Source organism: Saimiri boliviensis, chromosome 10, assembly GCF_048565385.1.
Source record: "Saimiri boliviensis isolate mSaiBol1 chromosome 10, mSaiBol1.pri, whole genome shotgun sequence".
NCBI lineage: Eukaryota > Metazoa > Chordata > Mammalia > Primates > Cebidae > Saimiri > Saimiri boliviensis.
Window position 1 is genome coordinate 23,229,592 of NC_133458.1, and position 26,237 is coordinate 23,255,828.

General features: G+C 39.7%; 1 protein-coding gene across 3 annotated transcripts in view; it reads right to left on the minus strand.

Annotated features, from left to right (window-relative positions):
- Nucleotides 1-26,237, minus strand: part of LRGUK (leucine rich repeats and guanylate kinase domain containing) — a 131,070-nt gene that overhangs the window by 38,740 nt on the left and 66,093 nt on the right. For all 3 annotated transcript variants that reach the window (XR_012512030.1, XM_003920982.4, XM_074379045.1), the window contains exons 13-15: nucleotides 24,255-24,368; nucleotides 21,575-21,776; nucleotides 19,440-19,535 (exon numbers count right to left, since the gene is read on the minus strand). Coding sequence is in view for 2 of the 3 variants with exons in the window: in XM_003920982.4 (XP_003921031.3) it covers nucleotides 19,440-19,535; nucleotides 21,575-21,776; nucleotides 24,255-24,368 (412 nt within the window). In the remaining variant the exon portion in view is untranslated. The remainder of the gene's footprint in view (nucleotides 1-19,439; nucleotides 19,536-21,574; nucleotides 21,777-24,254; nucleotides 24,369-26,237) is intronic.

Sequence of the window (26,237 nt, forward strand, 5' to 3'; positions counted from 1 at the left end):
TCAAAAACAGTGGCTTCTAGATACTTAAATGAAAAGTTACTCTTATTATGAATTTTCATTTGATGAAATTCCAAAAGGCTAAAAGGAAAATAAACTACGCAATGCTAACAGGCTTTGAAAGATAATGGAATGGATGATGGGGCCACTGTTTAACAGAATTTATTCATAAATAATATCTAATATTTTTCTTTAAGATGTTAGAATGTTCAGAGATCTAGAATATAAGAATAAATTTTTATTCTTACTTATGTAAAAATTTACATATACATTTTTATTACTGCTCATTCACAGAGGGCCTAGGAGTAAAGAGATTTGGCCATATGGGAGCATCAACACTTTCAGTATTGCTTTTAAAATGCTAAAATAAATGATATTCACATGTATCTTCAGTCAATGTGATGGACTGAGCAGAAGTGGAAAGCTACCCCCACCCAGAGATGAAAGAAAATACTAATGTATAACAGAAATTTGTTTTGTTTTTAACACATAATAAGACAGAAACCAAGAAAGAAAATGTTCTCCATGGTACAAGTGTAGCGAAGACTGAAATTCAGACGAATGGGAATTGATGCTAAGAGGTCAGAGGGCATCAGGGGCAGAGGTTTGAACATGTGGTCTGAGAGGGGAAGCCACAGTCCTTGCATGCTTGGCATACAAAACCTGGACTTGGCCAGGTACAATGGCTCACACCTGTAATCTCAGCACTTTGGGAGGCCGAGGCTGGAGAAACGCTTGAACCCAGGAGTTTGAGACCAGCCTGGCCAATATGGTGAAACCCCATCTCTACAAAAAATACAAAAATTAGCCTGGTGTGGTGGTGTATGCCTGTAATCCTAGCTACTTGGGAGGCTAAGGTGGGAGGATCACTTGAGCCCAGGAGGTAGAGGCTACAGTGAGTCATGATTCTATCACTGCACTCCAGCCTGGGAGACAGAGTGAAATCCTGTCTTAAAACAACAACAAAAGAAAAAAAAAAAAGACCTGGACTGTTAGATAAGGTGACAAGTTGGAAAAGGGGTATCTAGAAATGTCAGTCCACAGACCTAGGGACTTTGCCTCGGCACAGATTCTCACCTAACCAGACAATAGAAACACCTGTGGGAAATCAGACTCTACTTTGGTTTGGAATCTCAAGTTGAACTCCCCCAAATTGTGTGGCAATCCCAAACCAAAAAAAACAAGGTAAAAGTTGTTGCAGACAAGTGAAAGTATTTAATCATGGTAAGGAAGTCTAAAGTTCCACCCAGCCCCTGTCTTAAGAGAGGGAGATTCAACAGATGCAACAAATGTGCAAGGACTATAGCCAAAGAATTCCAGGTAACAGAACAATCTAGAAAGGAACATTAAAGAAACTATGTTTAACCACAGAGTGATAAAATGAGACAACTGTATACAGAAATATTCTCTGTTAAATCTCTGTGATTAAAAAAAAAAAAAGGCACTTGACCCATATTTATTGATTATCTGCTATGTGCCAGCTGGTGCTCTGGATGCTGGGGATCTAGCAGTAAATAAAAAGTTCTTGACCTGTGGGGATTACATTCCAATATTGGAGGTAGACAAATAACACATTAAATAATGTCATGTAATGGACAAGAGTGATGAAGAAGAGGAAGCTGGATGAGGGGACAGCATGAGAGATGGCATGGTGGTCAGAAGAAGTCCTCTCTAAGGTGGTGACATCTAAACAAATATGAAAAGGCATGAAGAAGAACAGTATTCAGACATCTGGAGGGAAACTATATCAGACAGAAAAATTGGCTGGTGTAAGAACATAGATGTATCCTTAATATAACTGCATCACAGTAAAGAATTCAGCATGGCTGAGGCAGAAACATAGAGAGAGAGTGAGAAAGAGAGAGAAAGATAGAGAGAGAGAGAGACAGAGAGAGAGAGAGAGAGAGAGAGGAGGTGCATCCTGTGCTAAATTTCTTTTGGAAAAAAAAACAACATTGTCCTGTTGATGTCACTCTAAGCACAGAGCACAAGAAAAAGAACAGATGAACTGGAACTACGTAAATAAAATAAAATATAAAGAAATAAAAGCTATATTCACTGAAATAATTTCTATAAAGAAGATCTTATATAGTACATAAAAGTTTATTCAAAAATATAATTTTTGTGTATGGGTTCCTTTTTCCAGTTTTCTAGGACATAAGCTGTCTGTACTACGGTGTGAACAAGTCAGTTTCAATCTGATGACACAATGCAGCTATAATTCCAATAACGTAATGTCTTAATGATTTCTCAGCAACAAAACATTCTGGGTAAAGATAATGTGTTTAGATTACTATTAAACTACATTGTAATACTACCACTTTAATGACTTGAACTCCTATAATAAAGAGTTTCATACAGTTCTTAATATATTATCTAATGTCTTAATATATCAACAGACAAAAGAGCTTATTTCCCAATTTAAGAAAAAAGCCATAATTACTAATGTTATAATGCCATGTAACAAATTTTCTTAATGTGATTTTATTCAAACTATCTAAATTAAAGCCAACCTTGAGGCAGCACTTTAAATATATATAAACTACAGTCCACAAAAAGAAGGAAGTTCTTCAGTATATAGGCTAGTTAAATTTATTTAAATACCTGCAATGAAGCATAAATGAATTTAATGATCCAAGGCAGATTTTTAAAGTTCTTTTATGGATTAATATCATTACAAATGCAGGAAAATACAAATGAAGTATCTGGAAAAACTGGAACTACATTTCAAATTAATTCTAAATGGCTTAGATCTTTTATATACTTATTTGAAGTCAAACAAATTAAAATAATATTTGTATAAAACATTTTAAAAGAATAAGCATAAAATCCAACCTAAATAACAAAAGCAGTAGAGGCCATGTACCTCAGAATAAAAGATTTATATGTATATTTAACATTATATCATCACACAGACTAAACAGGGCCATTGACTGCATAAAGGAAAGGAAAAAATAAAAGAAGTTGATGATCTGGTGTCACAGGCATGTAGCTAGGTCACTAACTAGTGATGAACTTACCATCTGGGGGTCAGATTGTAAATATTTTGAAAAACACAGTCTCTATTTTAATGACACGTGTTTCTACATTTGTAAGATTTCTTATATAGCAAAGCAATTTAGTCATTCTCCTGTCCAAAAATATGACTGATTACTTTTCAATATGAGCTTTTGACATTTAAATAAAACCTTGCAAAAAAATGTATCAACACTAGAGTTGATCTCTCTTTGAAACCATTTAGAAATGGATGACTTGGAAACAGGCTTTAATTTTAAAGTAAAAGTCCTCAGATGCACATATGACTTCAAAATCACTTATTTTTTTCCCCCCACTCAAATGGAGCTTTGTAATCATAGCACTTCGGGAGGCCGAGGCAGGCAGATCACATGAGGTCAAGAATTCAAGACCAGTCCGACCAACATTGGTGAAACCCCGTCTCTACTAAAAATATAAAAATTAGCCAAGTGTGGTAGCATGCACCTGTAATCCCAGCTACTGGGGCGGATGAGGCAGGAGAATCACATGAATCCGAGAGGCAGAGGTTGCAGTGAGCTGAGATCCCACCACCGTGCTCCAGACTCCACTGGCAACAGAGTAAGATTCCATCTATGTATGGTGACTCACGACTGTAATCCCAGCACTTTAGGAGGCCTAAGCAGTTGGATCACAAGGTCAGCAGATCGAGACCATCCTGGCTAACATGGTGAAACCCCGTCTCTACTAAAAATACAGAAAACTTGCCAGGCGTGGTGGTGGGCACCTGTATTCACAGCTACTCGGGAGGCTGAAGCAGGAGAATTGCTTAGACCGGGAGGCAGAGGTTGCAGTGAGCCGAGATTGTGCCACTGCACTTTAGCCTGGGCAACAGAGTGAGACTTCATCTCAAAAAAAAAAAAGACTCCATCTAAAACACACACACACACACACACACACACACACACACACACACACACCATACAGTGAGGGTTTTTTTTTTAAAGGAAAAAGTAACAAGAATAATTCATACATACCTACAATGATTAAATGTATAGACTCAGTCTAAAAAACCACACACATACAAACAAACAAAAAACAATACAGTGAGGGTTTTCTTTAAAAAAGTAAAACTAACACAAGAATAATTCATACTAACAATGATTAAATGCACATATATGTATGATGTAAATACCTGTAAAATCTTTATAAAAGTCATTATATGGAAATATGTAATCACAAAAAGAGCTTAAAATACAACAATCTGCTATCGAATTTTAAATATTTTTAATATGACAGATAATTTACAGTGGAAAATTAAGAAAAAATTTAGTTCATTAGGAAGTGCTATCACAAAACTAAAGGTGTTAAAAGAAGCTATTTTTCCAGGACAGAATTACATCTTCAAAGTCTTGTTTATCTGTGCTTCTAAGAAAAGAATAATATCAACTAGAAAAATAATAATTTCACATAGTATCCATGATAATTTTCCATAGCAAAATAAGCTTTTACAGCAGAAAGCTATCACATCAGTCCAAGGAGCTACAGTAATGATGTTATAAATATACATACAGTAATGATGTTATATACATGGTAAAGTGAATACGTTTACTAAAATATACTAACGATAAAGTGCTATATATTCTTGAGTGTCTAATCAAAGGAATAATTAGTTATTTAAACAAAAACAATTTCTACATCAGGAAAAAGGAAAACATGTACATGTACATTCATAAGAACAAATAAAGTACAAAAATTTCCCTTTCCAGTAAACTTCATAGGTTGTAATGTCTGCAGTGGAGGTGTGAACCGACGGGTCAATATTTGGGCCTTAACATCAAGAATATTCCAATTAAAACATAGAGCAATAATGCCCAGAATCCCTCCCAAAAGTGGATGAGTATATAACAAAGTAGTTAGCTGACACTTTAAAGAAGATAAAACACATAGAACAGGTAAATTTAGAGAGTGGAAATTTTCTATCTATGATCTGTATTATATAGAAGGATTTGGGAAATAAAAAAGGAAAAGGGTGGCAATGATTGGCAAGAGACAGGATATACATCATAAGGAAGCTTCAATACACATTAAAAGTTTCCTTTCCTTCCACTAACATGTTCAAACAACTGTATTTCTACTGGGATTTCCACCCAATCCCACACCCTAAGCATGATCTTTGCTTGCCAAGGGCTTATCCTTCCAGAATAACTTTTTCAAATATGTTGCCTCATTGGTCACTTTCTCCAGCGAAAACATTCTCTGTCTTTCTTCACTTTGCTTTTCTATCTTAGGACACTGAGGGAGTATAGATCTGGTAATTGTAGAAGATGCTCTTTGTCTCAACTGATCCACGAAGAGAAAATAAAATGCCCACTATCTGGACAAGTGACTTGACAGCATTTACTATCTAACCAATCTGAAAACCAGGATATGAATGATCTTGATTTTATCAATAATGAAATAACAGTAAAAATAATAGATAGCATTTATTGAGCAGGTACTATGTGCCAGGTGTTACTACAGATCTTTTATGTGTATATCACATGGAAATTCATAATAATATCAGAATTGACATTTCCCTACTCTCTTCTCCAAACTGCCCCGCTCCCTGTGAATGCCCATTGAAGAACCTCTTGATCTCTATAACATTTTGCTAAACTACAATTTCTTTCCAATATTATTCTAAATTTAAGTTCCTCAATTAAATCAAGGTTGTCAAATTTTAAAAAAGGACTTTCACAAAGATATCGCATTTACCAACTATTGCCACCCAGTTTGAACAGTGTCACCCTCTTTCAATGAACGGGAAAATGCAAACATTTTTTGCTGCTTTCACATCAATATGAACAAACACTCATAGAAGCACTTACTTCACTAGATATTGTTCTGGGTGGTTTTCAGTATATTAACTCATTTAATCCCCAAAAAAATACTGAGGCAGGTACCATTATTACCTCCGTTTTATACATGAGAACTCTGTAACTTGCCCAAGGTCACATGGCTAAGTTGTAACGCAACTGGAATTTTTAAGGATTAGTTTGAATTTTAGTGTTATTTGCAATCATGAATTTCTAAGGTTACAATCTGTAATAAAAGGTCTTCAGCTTTTGCAAATCATGATTGCACTCTCATAATCAGTTTTAAGATTAGAGAGTTGATCTTCTAACACCATTTATCTGTCATCAACACAAAGAAATGGTTTGGCCCTTCTTATCTTCTTCTCTGAATGGTTCGTCAATACAGAAAAGTGATTTCTAGAATTATGTCTTTCAAATTGGACTATGCAATTAAATTCATTTACAGACATACTGTGCTACGTACTATATAAATAGTGCAATTATCTTAAGTGGAACTTGGTGGATCTTTTATGGTAATAAGATGATTTTCAGGCTTGTCATGGAGCAAAAGGCAAGGATGCAAGCTGATCAAGATTGTTCTGAAGTGCCTTTTTTAAAAAAGCTTTATATAAAACATATGAATTTTGGATATATCTTATCCCAAGCCCCAACATTGACAAAGAACGTAACTGCCAATACACCAGATCCTTGTCCTAGAGAAGAATTCAGCATAAATGATGTCACCCATCCAACCTCACTTGAAGGCAACCAGAGCTGGGAGGCAGTCTGGTAACAGGCCTTCAAGTAAGGACAGCATCAAAGCAAAGCTCTAGGGCGCTCAGTGCAGGGTTTTCCAAACTGCAGGTTGCAAACAAAATTGTGAAATCAATTTAGGAGGCCACAAACAGAATTTAAAAATTAAAATCCAGCATCACAAAAATCAGAGTCATCTATCACCATAGTAAGGGTGTTTTTTTACACATTTTTTTCTAGCTGTGTATGTGTTTACTGGGTCATGATATTGTAAAATGTATACTACTAATTATGGATCTTGGTCAATAAAACTTTGAAAGCCATGTATCTAAGGAGTACTAAGTATATCCAATTTTCTAGTACTAAGCACTACATTTAATAAAACAGGATTCCTTGTAACCAGCAAGTGGAGTCAGTTGCAGTACGTGGATCTTAGATCATAAAATGAATCTTAAGTTTTAGCTGGTTCAACTAATCCCCCAACATAAGAAGACTTTCTGTAAGATTCCCATAACAGAGCATCTAACTTCTAGAGCAAGCTAGTCTGTCCCTCTGCAAATCACGTCTAACTCTTAGAAAGTTCATTATGTCAAATCAAAATAGAATGTAAGGCTATTGCTTTTGCATGACAGCTCTTCAAAGAGAGAGAAAGAGAGAGAGAGAGAGAGAGAGAGAGAAAGAGAGAGAGTGTGTGTGTGTTTGAATTTTATATAATTTTTTCTGAATAAACCCATAGGTTATTGTAGAAAATTTAGAAAATACTAAAAAGCATAAATAGGAAAATAAAAATTATGCATAATCCAGAATCCAGATAACTGGAGCCACACTGATTCTACCTCCTTAACCTGCTTTCTACTTACTATGAAATCAATTGTTTCCTCTAATTAAATATTCTTCTACAACACGATTATAATTATAATGACAACATAACATTCCAGCATATAGCTATGCCATAACTTAATTCTAAAATCCCATTAGATAGCTAGATTATTTTTAGATTTTATCATAAAAACACTGACATGAACATTATCGCACATAAGTGATTACCGTATGATAATCCTCAGATTCAAATTACTAGACTGAGATATACAAAAAATTGTAAGTCTTGTAAATTTAACAGAAAATTGTAAAACTGTGCCCCAGAAAAACTGTGCCAATTCACTTTCTCTACTGAGACATAGAAAGTGCATTTACCCACATCCTTGCCAAGAACAGGCATTAAGCTGGTTTTCATCTGCCAATTCAGTACAAAAAAAAAAAAAAAAGGTCTATCCTGTTTTAACTAATAACGAGGTTAAATATTTCTGACATATCTACTGGCCATTTTTATTTCCTCTTCTGTGAATTTCCCACTCATGTCCTTCATTCAATTCTCTTTTGACATTTTGGGAATAACTGATTTAGCTATTTAAATATTAGAGGAAGGCTTTCACACCAAGTGGCACTATTATCTCCATTGATTTGAATATTAGGTGCCAATCTTCCTTAAAGGAGATAAAAATGGTATTACTAATGTAGTAACTATAAGCCACCATGTTTTTTTGTTTCTATAAAGATCGCCTTGCTAAGCAACGTATCACATGGGAATGATAGAAACTTTGTAAATATAGATGGAAAACGGCAATTTTTAAACCTTGTTATTCTATGTGTAAAAATCAGAAGTTTCCCTTATACCAAGAAAATCAATAATAGCACTAAAAACCTTTCGTTAATATTCTTTTCACTCCTTTCCTCTGACCACAAACAAAATGTGGTCCAGTTCCACTGAATCTGAGACATTAGGAATGTACACTGCTAAAACAAGAACGCAAACACCAAGAAGTGACACAAAAACTTGGCTTATCACTTCCTGTTTGTACCCTAATGGAAATGGAACCCCGAGTGCCTTTAGGAGCCTCAGAAACAGGTGCTCAAAGAGGAAAATTATACATTTCTAAAAGTAATCTTAAATTTCTAAAATTCTTCACCTAAATGAGACATGGTCAATGCAAACGTGCCCCACACCCAGCTCACAGAAAATGAGTAATTATCTTAATTTTCTTCCTCTCTTGCACAATCTGCCCTCCTCCACATCCAATCTAAATATTTACCTAATTTGCAAATTCCTGTCCCGATAGCCTCATTTCAGGTCTTACCCTATTTCCTGGACTACCGCAGTAACTTTCCAGCCGCTCCTCCTGTTTCCTGAATTGCTCTCCTCAAATTCATCCTCCATACCTCCTTCAGACAGAGGCCTCTATAATACAAATTCAGTGGCTCCCCATTGCTGAAGAACAAGTTTCCAAGCTCATTGGAGTAGCACAAAAGGCACTTTGGATCGACACAGACCTACATCTCTCCTGGTATTCGGGTCCTTAGAAAATGCTATGCCTGTGCGTGCCTCTGCGTAGGCAAATGTGGTTCCTTCTTCTAAGAAAACTTCCTCTTGCCATCGGTCTGCTGACTAATTCTGCAACCGTGAAGACTAAGCTGAAGGCTGACCTTCTCTTAGAAGTGTTTCCTGATCCAGTTTTTGTATCCCAGGCTGAATTCAGTGTCCTTCCTTGGTATTCTTATGACAGCCTGGAGAAGTTAACAAACGGATTTTCCTGTCTGTAGGATGCAAAATATAGCCTAGCACGCTGTGGGGCCTTCAACTGCCCTAATCACATGGTGTTATTAGTACAGTGAACCCTCTAATCTGTCTCCCTTGATAAAAGACAAAGCTCCTTGAAGCGTCCTCATCATCCCACCTTATCTAGCAACCATCACTATCTGGAACATAGGGTGTACTCAATAAATGCTTGTTGGATGAATGATTCAGTAAAAATAAATAAATTAAATAAATAAATAATATGTTTTCTAAAGTTGCTATATTATTTTCTAAATATTTCTGAAGTTACTGTATATAAAACATTGTTAGATATGTTTTCTAAAGTTACTGTATTATTTTCATTATGGACAACTCAGATAAATCGGAAGGTAATTACTGGCATTACATAAACTCTTCATTTTGCAAGAGGATTTTTATCCTGGATTTCTAAAATATCAATTTCCTCTAGTGCCCTTGAAATAACATTTGAAATTCGTAGTTGCAGGGACACATCTCTTTTGTGTAAGATAAGATACATTTACACGGGCATTTAGTCATCAGTTATATTTTTAAATATAAGATACCAAACACAGTAAGTGCTCAATAGATATCTGGTAGCTTTTTAAAAGTCACAACTTAGGTTGTCTGTTTTAGTCACAATTATCCTCTTTTTGGGGGGAGTATAGTCTCCATACATAGGATTGGGTTCAATAGGTATGTCTAAAGGTAATCCTGGTCCCTGCCAGAGTAGATTGGTTCATGGGGAGAAATGCCAGATATAGGTGATGGGGAGGAAGGCAGCAAATCACACTGCCACGTGTGCACCTATGCAACAATCTTGTATGTTCTTCACATGTACCCCCAAACCTAAAATGCAATAAAACAAATTAAAAAAAAAAAAAAGAACAAGTGCCTAAACCAAGGTAGGCCAATAAGACTTTCCCTGGATTAGGATTAATGAACATCCATTCAAATTAATCCCTTTACAGTAGTGGCAGCTTCCAGAGGTAAAATGAGATGTGGGCTTGAGAGCTGCTGGTGGCCAGGTTCCCGCCATGTGCAGAAATTGGTAAGAGTCATTTGTAATCCAAAGAATGAGGCCAATACGGAGAAAGAAACAGATGAGAAGTGGTGAGAGTCCTAGACCAGAGTTCAGGAGATGACTAGAGTCCTGGTTATGTTGACAACTGGCCCCCAATCTCTCTGAGACCTGCTGTAGCCTTGCCCTTCCCATAGTTCAGTCATATGAAATCTACTCCCTTCTCATACAGTCAGTCACATAAGCTGGCTTAGAGTGGACCCTTATCATCTGCCAGCAAAAGAATCCTGATGGTATGAATAGATAAATGAACAACTGATTCACTCCCCACTAATTCTTTTAATCGATTCAACCAGACGGTTTGACATAATAAAGGCATGGGCTGATTTACATGAGATTTCTATTCAGAGAAAGAAGGAAGGTGTTCATTTTGAAATACATTTCAAAGAAAAGTAAGTTTCAGGCAACATATTGCCAAGACAAATCTGAAGCATTTGATCACGGCATCATGCATGCAAAATACGTTCTCTTTCTTACAGAAGATTCCCACAAATTAACTGTAGGTTTAGAACCTCCAGGAACAGCGAAGTCTTTCTTTTCAAGAGTTCTTTTTGCTTTGGAACTCCACCATAATGCAAGAGGGGTGAGAGGACTTTCTAGAAGTCTAGAAGCAAATTTTCCTTATGAAGAGAACAAAACGTAATGGCAATATGGCCTGGCTTCAGCCAGAGTTGGAACTCAGGTTGGATTCGTGTCTGGACACAAAGGCTACTTGCTGACACCAGCCTTCCAGAATGGCTTAATTCGGTGGCAGCAGTTGATAGAGCTGCATCCCTCTGCTGCTCTTCCAGGCTGCAATGGCAACAACAGAAGAGGCACAGCAGTGCAGATTGCCTGTCTTCTAGGAATCCAAAGTCTGGACAGCGCTGAACGGCCCCTCCACCTACGCTGACCGTGGGTTCAGGAGGAAGCCAGTGTGGAGACTCAGAGCACCCAGCCCTCGCTGGTTGTTCTGTAACGGTGCTGCCTCGGGGTTCCCAGACCTTAATGAGCTGGTGGCTCCGGGGGTGGCTTAAACCTTGGGGCTCTGACTTGCCCTGGTGTGCAGTCTTCCCTCCTGGCTGCCCTGCTCCTCAGCAGACACCTGGTTCTGGGGAGTAGGGGGGCTTTTGTTCTGTGGCACTGCCCCATGTTTTCGGGTTCGCTTCTCTTTGGCTTGCTGTTTGGAAGCAAGTACATTGTCCCTTTGAACAGAGCTGTCTCTGGCCTGACCTCTCCCCTGATAGGCTGATGTGTCTTGACAGGCTGGGTGCGGGGCTTGCTGTCCTGCTCTGAGGTTTGTGAAGCAATCTTCCTCCTCTGAGACCTGCCCTTTCGATGAACCTGTCCCTTTCTCCCTGGATGCTCCATAGGAGCCGAACTGCCCTGTAGCGACTCTGCAGGGGCCTTTTCCCCCTGGAGAGGTCTCCCATTGGGGGCTGGCCCTCCTGAGCTGACTGATCGCCGCTAATGGGAGTTTTATTTTCTTTAGATAATCCTACAAAAATCTGTCTTCCAAGATGGCCCTTGTCTGGACACATCTACCTTCTGAGCCAGGTCATTTGTGAAGAGGTTGGTATGGGCCCTTTTTATGCAATTTGTTGTTTTTTTCTCTTCTTGTAATTGGTGATGGCTCAGCGTGGGGTGGCTCAGGAATTTCTGGTGTATGGACTTTACTTCTCTGGTTGCTCTCGGGGTTCAAAGGAGGGCTGGGATTGGGATGGTCAGGCACCATGGCGGGCCCTGGCTGACGGTGGCGTTCTAGCTGTGAGGCTGGCTGGCGGCTCCCAGGCGGTGCCTCTTCCAGGGGTGCCAGTCCTCTAGCTGTCCCTTTCTGGATGGGGAGTTTTTTCCCCTAGCCCCTGTCTGCTGCAGGGGCCCCTGGTTTTGGGTAAGGCCTGCATGTCTGGAATCCTCTTCCTGGAGAGTCATCTGCTTGGGGAGCTTTCCTGGCCTTTGTAGGCTTGGATCAGGCTGAATCCCTGAGTTCTGGGGCAGCTGTGGCTCTGGGAGAGGAGCAGGGATGCGAGGAAGCCTCACTTTCTGAGCTGCCTCCTCCTGAGAGGGACTGGGGATGCTGCTTGCTCACGGCTGGGGGGACTGATCAGAGGGAGTTTCACCTCAGTGACCTTCTCTTCCTGGACTTGCTGAGGACTGTGGGCTTCCTGGGGGCTCAGATTTGCTGGTGGTTTTGAGTGGGGAGGGCTGATGGGAGGCAGTTTACTCTTGTCCGCTTCCCGGGTTGGTGGAGGCCTGGGAGGGGGAGTCATGGTTTGACTGGAGGTTGCTCCTAAAGCCTCTTCCCTGCTGGGTGATAGGAGTTTGGGGGTGGGCCTCCTGCTCTGGAGGGGAGCCAGCATCTGAGGCTGGGGCAGCCGTGTGGGAGCCAGCCGGTTTCTAGGAAGCAAGGTCGCTGGGGCTTCCCTGGCCTGGGCCTGCTTGGTATCTGTTGCTAAGTCTTGGGGATGCGGCAGTGCTGGGTAAGGGGTACTGACTCGGATGGCTTCCAGTTTGGATGTTTCCTCCTTCAGAGCTTGCTGAGAATCCCCAGCAGGTTTCTGCACCGAGTCAGGGTGGGAAGAATCTTTTGGAGGATCACGGTGGGAACTGCTGGGTGGAAGTTTTGCTGACTCAGTTTCTTCATCCTGAATTCTCTGAGGGCTGAGGGGAGTGGGGCCAGGTCGCTGTGGAGGTTCAGACAGGGGAGGGCCAGTGGGGGTTACCTGGGCCTCCCCTGACTCCTCGTCCTGGCCTGGCTGAGGGCTATGAGAGGCGGGAGGGGAAGCGTGTGCGGGAGGCGCCAGGGCAGGGGTGACCGGAGTCTGCCCCACCTCACTGGCTTTCACATCAGGGACATCGGTCTCAGTGGCTATTCGTTTTGGAGGAAGATCTGATTGTCGCACATCCTCTTCCGTCGGGTTTAGGGCTAGGTCCTGGGCCTGGTGAGAAAGCCCCAGGGCTGATGAGCTCAGGTGTTGAGGAAGCTCAGGATTGAGATGGCTGTCAGGAGAAAGCTCTTTTTGATGGGTTTCTCCATCCTGAGCCAGCTGTTGGTTCTGGGCAGGAGTCAGGCTCTGATTTTCTAGGTCCTTGGCATGAATTTGCATTCCAGAGAAATGCTCTGTCATCTGGCCATCTGCTTGCAGTTTCGCCAAGCGCCTGGGAGATGGAACCAGGTGTGCTGGTACCCCAGAGAGAGTCTTCTTGCTAGAGGGAGCTCCTGCTTTAATATAAAAAGAAGTTAACTAAAAACAGAAGTTTTAACTTCTTTTAATTTCTAAGCAGTTCCTAACTGCTTAGAAATTAATGGGAAAAACATCTTTTCCCCTGTTAGATGTACATAGGCCCTTGAAATGAATACACTCATAGGAGAATATAACCTTCCCTTCTCCTTGGAGATACTAAGTGTCTATAATTCTCTTATTTAGTGGAACTTCAAACAATTTTAGTCAACTGAAAACATAACCTTCAATGAATAAACATTAAAGGTTTATGTTTGGTTCTTATTCATAGAGCCAACATTTACATCCAGGTTTGTGGGTGGTGAGACATTTTCCAAGTGAATGAGATTTTACATTGTAAAATCTTAGAGATCAATGCCGCTTTTGATGGTAGAAACTAGAGGACGGACATCCAAGCCAGAAGAAGTCCCATTTGTTTGTTTGCCTGTTTAATGGCAGCCCCTTATATAAGCTGTGAGGTCTGTGAAGAGTTACGTCTGTTCACCAATACCTGGCAAGGGGCAGGAACTGAGGAAATGAGTGATGAATGTAAGAAGGAAAGAAAGAATTGGCCTGACAGAAGCATAAGGCACCATGGCTCAGAGCAGGTGCTCCTGAGGACCCCCGTCCAGGCTGCTACCCCCCCACTCACATCCCCACGACTCCCCTTCAACTTCCACATCTACCTTGCCTTCAAAATGGCTCTCAGAGGCCACTAGCAATGCTGGTATTGCAGAGAGGAGCTGCTTCCTCCATTCACCATGACAGCAAGTCCTCAGAGTGACTGATCTCAGGGACGGTCTCACAGACGCCATCATCCAGCAGGCACTTGTTCACTTGATGGATTCTGGGGGCCCAAATACCATCTTACCCCAGTCCTAAGGACAGAGCTCTGAAATGTGGAGTGGTCAGAGGCGGCACACGAGTCTGGAACAGCCTTGAAGAAGCCAGTCTCAGCTCACTTTGGGGAGGATCTGATACTCAAAGACTCCAACCCAAATCAGACCTCTGAGGTGACCCCAGAATGATCCATCCCCAGAGGCAAACCAGGCTCCCGGCCCCCGCTCCCCTCCACTGATACAGGATGAGCTCGCACTGCTGGATTCTCACTGAGCCCCTAGTGCGGACATGCAGCCTTTGCATCCTACCAAACCAGGTGTTCTCTAGGGAGACAGAGGGACAGGTGGGGGCAAAGAAAGGCTTCCCTCTTGGTGCGGTTTCTGAGGGGATGTCCTGTTCATCATTCGGATCTCCCTAGTTTATAAGAGTTACAAACTGAAACACTAGCTAGGACAAGAAACAAGGTTAAATTAGAAAATAAAACTATGAAAATAACAAGAATAGGCAAATTCATAGAGAAAAGAAAGTAGATTAGAGGTTACCAGGAGTTGAGGGGAGTTATTGTTTAATGGGTATAGAGTTTCTGTTTGGGGTAATGACAAATTTTGGAAATAAGTAGTGGTAACGGTTATACAACACTGTGGATGTAATTGGAGCCATTGACTTGTACACTTAAAATGGTTAAAATGCCAAATTTTATGTTATGGTATGCATTTTTGCCAAAATATAAAAATAATTTTAAAAGATGTAAAAATATAAGAACAGTGAAATCCTGTGCTAAAGATTCTTTTGCTGTTTAATCTCTCCTGATTTTCTATAATCAGACAGATAAGGATTTGTTCCCCACTTTCACAATTTAACAATTGACATAACTTGGCAAATACCAAGCCTTTTATTAAAGATAAAGGGAAACTTTATGGACTAGTAAACTGCTCAGTTCTCCTCTGTTTGACTCCTCATAACCATCATCATCTCTTTCTATCCCTAGTCAGAATAATGATTTGCAAATATAATTTCATTTTATGATCTACATAGCAAGAATTCAGGGTGATAGCTGATCCAGCTTTCTAAAAGCTTTACTGGAAGCACTGACTATCCAAGAAGTAGGTTGTATAGAGACAAATGGAAGGAACTACATCCCTTAATACTGAGTTGTGAATATAGTTTTTTTTTCCTTATTTTACAGAAACCATTTGGTTAACTGGCATTTTTTAAGTCTTCATGTATTAGAAATCAATGTTATCCACATTACAATAGGGAAAATAAGACAATTCTATACCTAAATTGATACATATTTTAAATTAAGGGTATATCTGAATATTTCAAGGGTTTATAATCACTGTATACCTTAAGTTACTATTTTATGCATGCATTAAGTGAAAAATTCAATTAATCCATCCATTGGCGAGGGTTTATACTTCTGGGCCCAGGGTTATAGATGCTGTACTCAGAACTGATAAATCTTGGGCTCACTTTTATCACTCTGTTCCACTCTCATTGTTAAGAGTAGAAATTCAGTTTGTATTCTTAGTTACAAATTAGCAATGTAAAATTACAAAGATAAAGCTATGCATTACTACTTCAGCTATGTGGAAATCATTTTCAGTTTGCATTGGTACAGGATTACCACTTTAAGAGAAACAATGCTGTTGGACATAAGCAATGTACTGACGCCTAATCCAATTGGGAAAAACCTCAATCTGGACAGTTGGATTCTAATAGTGCACCATGACATTATATATAGGTTTTTATTTTAAGAAATGGGAGTTCATAATTATTTCTCAACTCAAGTTAATGGTTATTGGCTCGCTTTAGAATAGAAAACCAAGGCTTCATATTTACAGTCCAGTTTTCTAATTGCTCAGACAAAGCTGTCTTTCATAGAATCATAAATGTTTTTATTTCAATTTCTTCCTTTCGACAGCTCAATTATGTCTAAAAAGTTCATTATACTAAAACTATTTTTTTTAATTTCTAGAGGTCCCATGTGTGTGAGTAATGTGCTTATACACATATACCTAAATTATAGAACTTAAAATCAGAGTGACTCAGCTCAGAGCAGGAGCAACTAGATGAAGCACCAGCTGGGTACATGACAGTGACTCTGCTGGGGCTCTGGGTCCCTTCCTGAGGAGTGCTGACACTCGTTTTAAGGTAATTATGGTCGGCCCCACTCTCTTGCACTGAACCTGCAAACATCTGGCCCTTATTCCTTGGCACCTACTTCACAGCCCTGAGACTCAGAAAGAACATCCACTCTACTTCTTGTCCCACTAGAGACACCATCAAAAGTGTATTAGTGAGGACCGTGTTCATTAGAACTTTTTAGATACTCACTGGAATAATGTCTGGCCTCTACAATGTTACTTTATGTGCAAGTTTATTCTTAAATCCACAAATGAAAAAAGTAACTTCCTCAGCAAATTAATTGTCTAGATGAGATAAAGTGGTTGGCTTCAGAAAACACATTGTTTTCCAAAATATTAAACACATCAGAAAAACAAAGGCCCATTGAGGCTAGTGATTTGATTCACTAATTACATATCTGTCTGTCTACTTTTTAAAGTTGGAATTCTATTAGTCAATAACTAGATGGCTCAGTTTCAGTTATGAAATATATCTGAATGTGATCACATTCTTACAAATTCAGTAATTCACACTTTTCATTAAATCAGCCAGGCCTAACCTCATTAGTCCAAATAAATAAAATTTTATTATACCAGTTAAAATGAAAGTCTATTTTTCTATGCACACATTATCTGGTCTAGTAATTTGCCAGATGGCAACTGCACCCAATAGCCAGTGTTCCTGACAGTTGTAGAATAAGAAAAGATACAGAGATGGAATCTCACAGGTTGCTGAGGCAAAGTCTTGTTCAGAGACAACCACAGATTGAGAAACACATTTCTCAGTTACTCAGAGCTGGTCAGGCTCAGGGGACTGATTCCTGTTTATCCAAACCCACAAGAGGCTGATTTAAAAGCCAGTACACTAATTAATTAATTTACAATGGAGATGAGCCTGACTTGGGGATCAAGGCAGGGCGGGTAATGTAGGGTACAGTCCCGACAGGGGCAGGTCCACCCAAGGGGACCAAATTAAAGATCAGAAGGTTGCTTGATTAGTGAAGAATTAAGGCAAAGGGGGCCAGGTTTCCTCAAGATAAACTTCTACTGAGCTACAGAAGCCTCGTTAGGTATACTACACAACGCTTCTCCATAGAGATGGCTTTCTAAAGAACTGGTGCCCAGTGCAGAGATTCCGAGCAGGGCTGGATAAATACACCTGACATGCTCCTAATCTAATGTCCCCCAGACCACACTTTGTAGACTGAGAACAGTCCTCCACAGTCCTCCATTCCTTTCTATTTTCAGACAGGTCAAACTTTTTCCAGGAACATTCCAGTCAGCATGTCATACCCTAGTCACTTTATCTCCTACAAGACATATGTAGAAGGAAATTCTCAGCCATTATCTGTTGATTTTTACCAGTTTCACACTGACCTCATTCCAAAATACCAGGAGCCTTCAACCTGGGAGAAGTGTGCAAAATTCAAAAACAGCGCTGGTTTGAACTCTGGCAAAATCATGACCTGCCCTGTCTCAGTCTGCCAGGATGCAGCCAACTAAAAAAAATCCTATTTGGGCGAAGAGTCACAACCACTAAAACACAAAGCTGAACACACCTGCAAAGCAGCCAGGGTCTCAAGTTAACATTTCACAATACACAATGTGTGAACAGGGTTCAGTCCATCAAGGGAAACTTTTAAAACAGACTATAGTTGTAAAATACACATAAAAAATTGACTACTTTAACCATTGTTAACTGCACAGTTCAGTGGCATGAAGTATATTCACACTGTGCCACCACCATTACCATCCATCTCCAGAACTCTTTTCTTTTTTTTTTTCTTTTTTTGAGACAGAGTCTTGCTCTGTAGCCAGGCACCAGGTTGGAGTGCAGTGGTGCAATCTTGGCTCACTGCAATCTCCGCCTCCTGGGTTCAAGCAATTTTCCTGTCTCAGCCTCCCGAGTAGCTGGGACTACAGGCGCACACCACCATGCACAGCTAATTTTTGCATTTTTTAGTAGAGACAGAGTTTCACCATGTGGGCCAGGATGGTCTTGATCTCTTGACCTTGTGATCTGCCTGCCTCGGCCTCCCAAAGTGTTGGGATTACAGGCATGAGCCACCGTGCCCTGCCTCCAGTACTCATTTCATCTTCTCAAACTGAAAGTTTAATGGGTACAGTTCTCAACTCTGTACCCATTAAACCACTCCCACTCCCTAGCCTCTGGCAACTACCATTCTACTTTCTGTCTCTATGAACCTGACCACTCTAGATACCTTGTGTAAGTGGAATCATACGGTAGCTGTCCTTTTGTGACTAGCTCATTTCATTCAGCACAGTGTCTTCAAGGTTCATTCATGTGTAGCATGTGCCAGAATTTCCTTCCTTTTTTAAGGTCAAATGGAATTCTGTTTTATGGGTTGCTTCCACGTTTTGGCTACTCTGAATAGTGCTGCTAAAAACATGGGTGTGCAGCGCTCCTTTTGAGACCCTGGCGTCAATTCTTTTGGAGGTATATAAGTAGAATTGCTAGATGAGAGGCCAGTTCTATTGCTAATTTTTCGAGGAATCTCCATACTGTTTTCCATAGGAGCAATGCCATTTTACATTGCCACCAACAGTGCACAAGGGTTCCAATTTCTCCAAATCCTTGCCAACACCTGTTATTTTCTGTTTTTTTTTGTCTTGTTTTTATAGTAGCTACCCTAACAGTTTTGGGGTGGATTCAAGGGAGCCTTTTAAATACATCTCAAAATTCATGTACCAAAATTCTAATTAAGGCTTTAGAATTCCTGGGTTCCTCAATTCTGAACCATGAGGCTAACCCTTATCTATTACCTCCTCCAAGGTACTGCCCAGCCTGTTGCTGAAGGGCAGTCCCCGGAGGTCCGTTATAGTCATGGAGATAAGCAGAGTTACAGGTCCAGAAGGCTGACTCACGCTGCTTGTTTCAGGGACAATTGCCCCAGAAGAAGTACAGGAATAAAAGAGAAGCAGCTTCAGCCCAAGTGATGAGTACCCGAATAGCAACTCAGATTTGTTTTCCTTTCCATGAAAAAAAAAAAAAGTCCTGGCATAAAGGGGAGAGGACAGTACCTGCAGTCGCAGCCAAACCCTTGGCGGGTTCCTCAGTCAACCCCAGGTATTCTCTGATGAGCTGACTCAGTTTTTGGTAAGCAACATCCAGATCATCTACAGCAAAGAGAGTACACTTTAAAACAACAGGATCGGATCCAATACAGTTGATGTTTAACTATTGGTGGAAATGATTTGTTTACTACATTTAATTTTATAAATATTATGGTAGGGAGAATTCTAAGATGACTCAAAGGACACATCATCCTTGTATAATTGATCTCCTCCCTTTAAGTGTGGGCAGAACCTGTGGAGGGAATGAGATACCACTCCCACGATTGTGTGACATACAGCAAAAGGCATTTTTTGCAGATGTCATTAAGGTTATTAATGGATTGACTTTGGGATAATCAAAAGGGAGATTATCCAGGCGGGCCCACCCTAATCACATGAGCCCCACGAAAGGAGACTGTTCTCCAGCAGAAAAGGAAGTCAGAGACTCAGAGCACAAGGAGAGTTCGGTGTGCTTGTGCTGACTTGAGGATGGTGGGGCCAGGTGGATGAGACCCAAGAGCAACCTCCAGAAACTGAGGATAATTCTCGGCAGACAGCCAACAGGGAAATTGGGACCTCAGTTCTACAACCAAAAGAAATGCCATCCTGCCAACAAGAATGAGCTTTGGAGGTTTATCCACAGAGCCTTCAGATGAGCCCTCAGCCTCCTGATACCCTCAGCAGAGAATCCAGCTATCATATATCAGACTTCTAATCTATAAAAGTGTAAATTAATAAATGGGTGTTGTTTTAAGACACTAAGTGTGATAATTTCTATGTAGGAATAGAAAACAAATTCAATTGTGTAATACATTAACACGTTTCAGAAACAAAAAAACTATTATTAATAAGTTGAACCATATGTAATTGCTGTTTTCCTAGATGAAAATAGTTGAGCATCAACAATTTAATATGGTTCAACTAATGTTCCCTGTCCACCTAGTTCATCTGGTTTCTCTTTCCCCTAAGAGGTAATCAGTGTTATTAGTTTTTTGAGGATTCTGCCAAAGATTTTTTTATGTAGTACAAGAAAATACAATTACATAATTTTTTATATAAATGATGGCATACTATATCATAAACCTGTCTTTTTTAGTAACTGCTTGATTTGAAGATATTTCCTTATCTGTTCACAGAGAGTTTTCTCATTCTTTTTATGACTGTGTAATACAGTACACTTTAAAAATATAAAGAAATTTGTCAGGTGCGGTGGCTCATGCCTGTAATCTCAGCACTTTGAGAGGCTGAGGCAGGCAGATTGCTTGAGGTCAGGAGTTTGAGACCAGCCTGGCCAACATGGCAAAACCCCGTCTCGATTAAAAATACAAAAATTAGCTAGGCATGATGGCAGGCACCTGTAATCTCAGCTATTCGGGAGGCTGAGGCAGATGAATTGCTTGAACCTGGGAGGTGGAGGAGGAGGTTGCAGTGAGCTGAGATCACATAGCTGCACTCCAGCCTGGACAACAGAGTGAGACCCTCTCTCTCAAAAAAAAAAAAAAATCATAATCATAATCATGTGCTGTTCACCATCCATGCAGTAGATAAAGAGCATTAGGTCCATGTAGCAGGACCGTAAACTGAATCTTTAAATAAATATTTAAATATTTATTGAAATATGAAATTCTCTCATGAACCACTGCTTCAAATTAAATGGCCATTTCTAAGCTAATTTCTGAAAATGTTTGCTTTACATGTACGTTTTTATGGTTATAGTATTTTGAGTAGTTGGGTTTTTAAACTATATGTAGATTATAATAAAATCACCTGAGTTTCATATGCCTTTCTAGAAATTTAAATGTGTATTTCACATTATATATAATTTGGCTTTGTTCTAACAAGGTCCCCTAAAAAATGAACTTAGTTTAGGCTCACTTTACACCAAACCTTATTAGCTACAATCTTAAGGAATAATTGAGACAATGCTCTCATTAAAACAGTGGAAGGTTAGACCTCTTGGATTCTTACCCCTTTTTGCAGCTCTTTGTGATTCACTGTTTCAAGGAAAATATCTTTAACCCAAGACTTTTATTCCCACAAAACAAACTTTTAACTCAGTAGCCTTACATTTCAAAAATAAAACTTTGCTGAAAATTACCAACCTGCATTGATTACTGCATCAAAATATCCTGGAAATTTCTGATTAATTTTAACATAAAGGTCCACTCTGGAGACAGCAAATTCAATTTCTGCACGACTGAATAATCCCTTTCTCCGTAAATCTCCCTCATATTTTTCCTTGTTCACGGGCACCACTAGGATATAACGAGGCTCAAAATAGGAATATTTCAAACTTCTTACACCCTGTGCATTAAAAGGAAGATAATAAATTGGAAACAGATACATGATTTAGAAATCATTTTGGAGCCATCTGACCACAGAGGTATAAGTAGTATTATTAATATATTGAAGAATTTATTTCATCTGTATAGTTAGCTACTATTTTTCTATAAATATCTCAAGATTGGATTACTTTTCTCTCTTCATCAAGTTTTAAATCGTCATTGGAAATATTAGAATTCACTCCACTTGGTTTTTCCTTTAATTAATCATTCTAATGAATATGACTGTTAGAAAATTGCTAGATATAAAATAGGTACATTCATAGCAATATTGCAACTTTAATACAGAAAGGTAATTTCAATTCGATATTTCAAAAGGCTTCTGTGGAGCACCAGGAGGTAACAATCTTACCAAGGAGAAAAGGCTCTTCTGTGACCCCTTTGTCATTATCTTGGGGCCCTTTCTGGACCTAAATCAGCACCCTGGTTGGGAAGGCCAAGCCCCTCGTAACCTGCAGACCAGACCACAGCGTGAAACTGTGTAACGTACTGACTGGTCGGTGAGTTTGGAGGGCTTGTTCATGACAGCAGGTCTCCGGCTCCTGTAGACTCCACACATCCTTCAAGTTCTGTGGCTATCAGTTTCCTCACAGGTGAAATGAAAGCCATTCCAAATGGACTCTAAAGTCCTTCCATCTCAATCAGTTTCACTCAATGTTCAAAATCTTCATTTTAAAAATTCAGATGGAAGAAATACAGGCTGTTTCCAAAACAATTTCTGAAAGAGTCAATGACCAAGGCAGCCTGGAAAAATACTTCGGCTGGGGAGAATCAGAGGAATAAAGCACGAATTACAGACTCAATCTCCTGGAAATGAGTAGGAGTGAGCTCCCAGGGAGAAAAACAGTGAAACAGGAGCCACTGCTCAGTGAACTGTTGAACTGGAGAAAGGTAGACACACACATGGAGAGTTTCCGTACTCATAAATGCATTGATTTTTGTCTCTGCCTTGTCAAAGGAAGACATTTTTTAGAAAAGACCTTTTTGCTACATATTATAGAAATAAAGAAAATTTTCCTTAAAGATACAAAATCAATTAATCACAGAGAAATAAGACTGGCAATATTCTGAAGTCAGGACAGTTAAAGAGCTGGAAGAAATGTGTAAGCTAGGGAACACTTACAGCAACACAAAGAGCTAAAAGGGAATGGAATTACAGTCTCCTATGGTGTGAAGTCACAAAGAAAAAAAGTAAGAAAGATTCAGAGTTGACAGTGAAGGATTAGGTACCCGATTTGCCTAGGTTTTGTTTTCTGTACATTTGGTCTAACTGAATCTGGTTTTGTTTTGTTTTGTTTTGTTTTTTTGAGACAGAGTTTTGCTCTGTTGCCAGGCGCCAGGCTGGAGTGCAGTGGTGCAATCTCGGCTCACTGCAACCTCCACCTCCCAGGTTCAAGCAATTCTTCTGCCTCAGCCTCCCGAGTAGCTGGGACTACAGGCATGTGCCACCACACCTAGCTAATTTTTGTATTTTAGTAGAGACAGGTTTTCTCGATGTTGGTCAGGATGGTCTCAATCTCTTGACCTCGTGATCTGCCCGCCTCAGCCTCCCAAAGTGCTGGAATTACAGGCGTGAGCCACCGCGCCAGGCTTTGAATCAGTTTTATAATCGCTTTTTTAATTCCAAAAGTGTCATACTGCTGAGTTAAAGGATCTTGAAAAAACAAGCAATCACCTTTGAAGGTTCCAAGTATGTAATAAAGATATATATATTTTTAAAATAAGTGAGTGGGAAATTCATAGTTTTACTCTGGATCTTAATTTTGGAGAAGCTTCTATATACTCTAACTATAGATCATCGTTGGGGCAAGACAGGGTATCAGGATAGAGAGAAAAACCTCCTGACATCTACAGGTCTAAATTTCCAGATGTATGAAAATGTTACACCCAGCGAGCCCCTGCAGCTAAATGGCAGCACAGCCCACACATCTCATGCAGAAGGAAGGAGCAAAGTTGACCGCATGGGGCTGCCATTGTCCTGAGGGCACTGGGAACCAGCTCCACACTCTAAGAATCAGGCTTTATCTACACCCTTTTCTATAAACAGAGGCCATGTTCTAAAATGAAAAAGGAGCATTTAGTGAGGAAATAACAGAAAGTAAAGCTTGAGTAGTAGTTTCACTCAAAATATCTGTGCAATTTCTTGTATTGTAACCTAATCCCTGTTACTTAGTGTTTCACATATCTTATCCCCATACTAATTATAAATAAAATATTTTCCATTTATTGTGTGCCTGGCAATGTGCCACCTGTACATCATAGCCCTTCCCCAACTTCAAATATGTATATAAATTATCGCATGCACCCCAAATATGTACCTCAATTATGTATCAGTAAAAAAAATTGATATACACACACAAACACACACACACACACACACACACATACACACCACACTCACACAAACTACACACACATTAATTGAATGAAAGACACTTACTTCTATTTCCATATGAATACAGCTTGCTAAACCATCTCTTGCAATACCTTCCACCGTGTCTCTATTTAATCCATACTTGTGATTACCATAAATAAATGTTAGAATGAATTTCCCCTGGAATTCGAGAAGAACAAAGGTTTTCATATAACAGCAGCCATCATGGAATCTAACTACAGCTAAAATCATTTGATGTCATATTTTAAATAATTTCAAAAACCTTACAAATTTTAGCAACTGTATCAGGGTGACAATGGGGTCAATGAAACTTAATTTCAAACTGTGACAGAAAAATGTATTCAGAATTCTCAGCGAACAAAAAAAAAATTAGGTTTTTTAGAAATAACCTGCTGACAAAATGTTGAGAAGCATTAAGGCACTGCAGCATATGGTACAATAGACTATTTTGTTTACTTACCCACTTCCTGCCAAACCCGTACCAAAACCTTCATTACTGAGAGAGCAAAACTAATGGCTTGCCCTCTGCCACTGCCATTTCAGCTATGCCAGCACACCACGCAGCCCAGAAAAGCCTTCCATTTCCAAAAGCCTTGCGTTCCAAGATAAGCCATGAATTACGGATAATTCCTGGAGGCCATGAATTACAGGGACATCCTAAAAGCTTTGAAAAAGCAGACCCATCCTGTTTTCCTCATAAAGATAGCTTGCTATTGAAACGGCCCCAAATGTTATTCGACAGGACTAGTGTCTGCCCTATAGCCATTTGAACTATAAATGATGCCTCTGTCTGTATTCTGGAAGCTCGGTTCTTTCAAAAACTGTATTCCCTTGGGGGGAAAAAAAAGGCAAGTAAAAGCACGTCTCTCGAAATTGTCTATGGCCTTTTCTTTGGCAATACTATATTCATTAAACCACTAGGTCAAATCTAAACTGGGTAACTGATGACCGTAGAAGGAATAAACATGTGGATGACCTTGGCAAGTATGACTTCTCATATACGTGATTTTGAAATGAACAATGCAGTGAAAACCTCCAGGCCTGCAGTGAATCCCATCAAATGGCGGTGGCAGCATTAAGAACAGCAGCAGCTGGGTCTCTTGCTACCCAGCATCTTGGCCCCAGATGCTCTGGAAGTGTGAGCATAGAGGGATAGGCTGTTTGTCAGGGAAAGAGGTCAGAGGCCAGAAGGCATAGGGTGTCTTTTGAGGCTGGGGGCAATGTGTCTGCTGCAGATGATGAGAAAAAAATCCACATTCCCCATAATCAAAAGAAGTTTATGTTATGTATTCCAAAAATTTAAAACTCAAAAATAAATATTCTTACTATTTTACTCCTTCAGTGTTATACTTTGTTTTTTTGGAACAAATACTGTGACTCCTTTTCTTTATATATGCGTGTGTGTGTTTGTGCGTGTGTGTGTGTGTGTGTGTGTGTGTATGTTTGTATGCAAAACCTATGTAGATACATATCTGACTCTCCTTTCGGATAGACACTTTATCTTGTTTTTGGCATGTGTTGGTTGGTGTTATGTGTCAACATGGAATATGTTTGGAGTGAGATTAACATTTAAATTGGTGAACTTTGAGGAAGTAGATGGCCACCCATAATGTGGGTGGGCTTTATCCAATCAGTTGAAGGCCTCAATATAACAAAAAGATCAGTCTTTGGATTTCATCTGCACCATTGAAACCTCCATTGCGAAATTATGACTGAGACAACGAAAGAGATCTAACCTAATGGACTCCATCTTGCTTCTAACCTCCACATTGTCCTTGTTCATTCTTGAGCACAAGTTGAACTAACTGTAGGAGGAACTGAGTTTATACAGTTTAAAACAAAGATGACAACAGCCCTTTCCCAAAACAAACTTCCTTCTTGCCAGCAGACTAGATGGCCTTTGTAGGACTAAAAAATTAGTGAGAAGATTAGAAATTATGGTTTAGGAGTTGTGTAGCTGGAGGCTACCAAGATTCTGACTCTCCCTAAACTGCTACAGTGCTTGAGATATTTTGCAGACCCTGCACT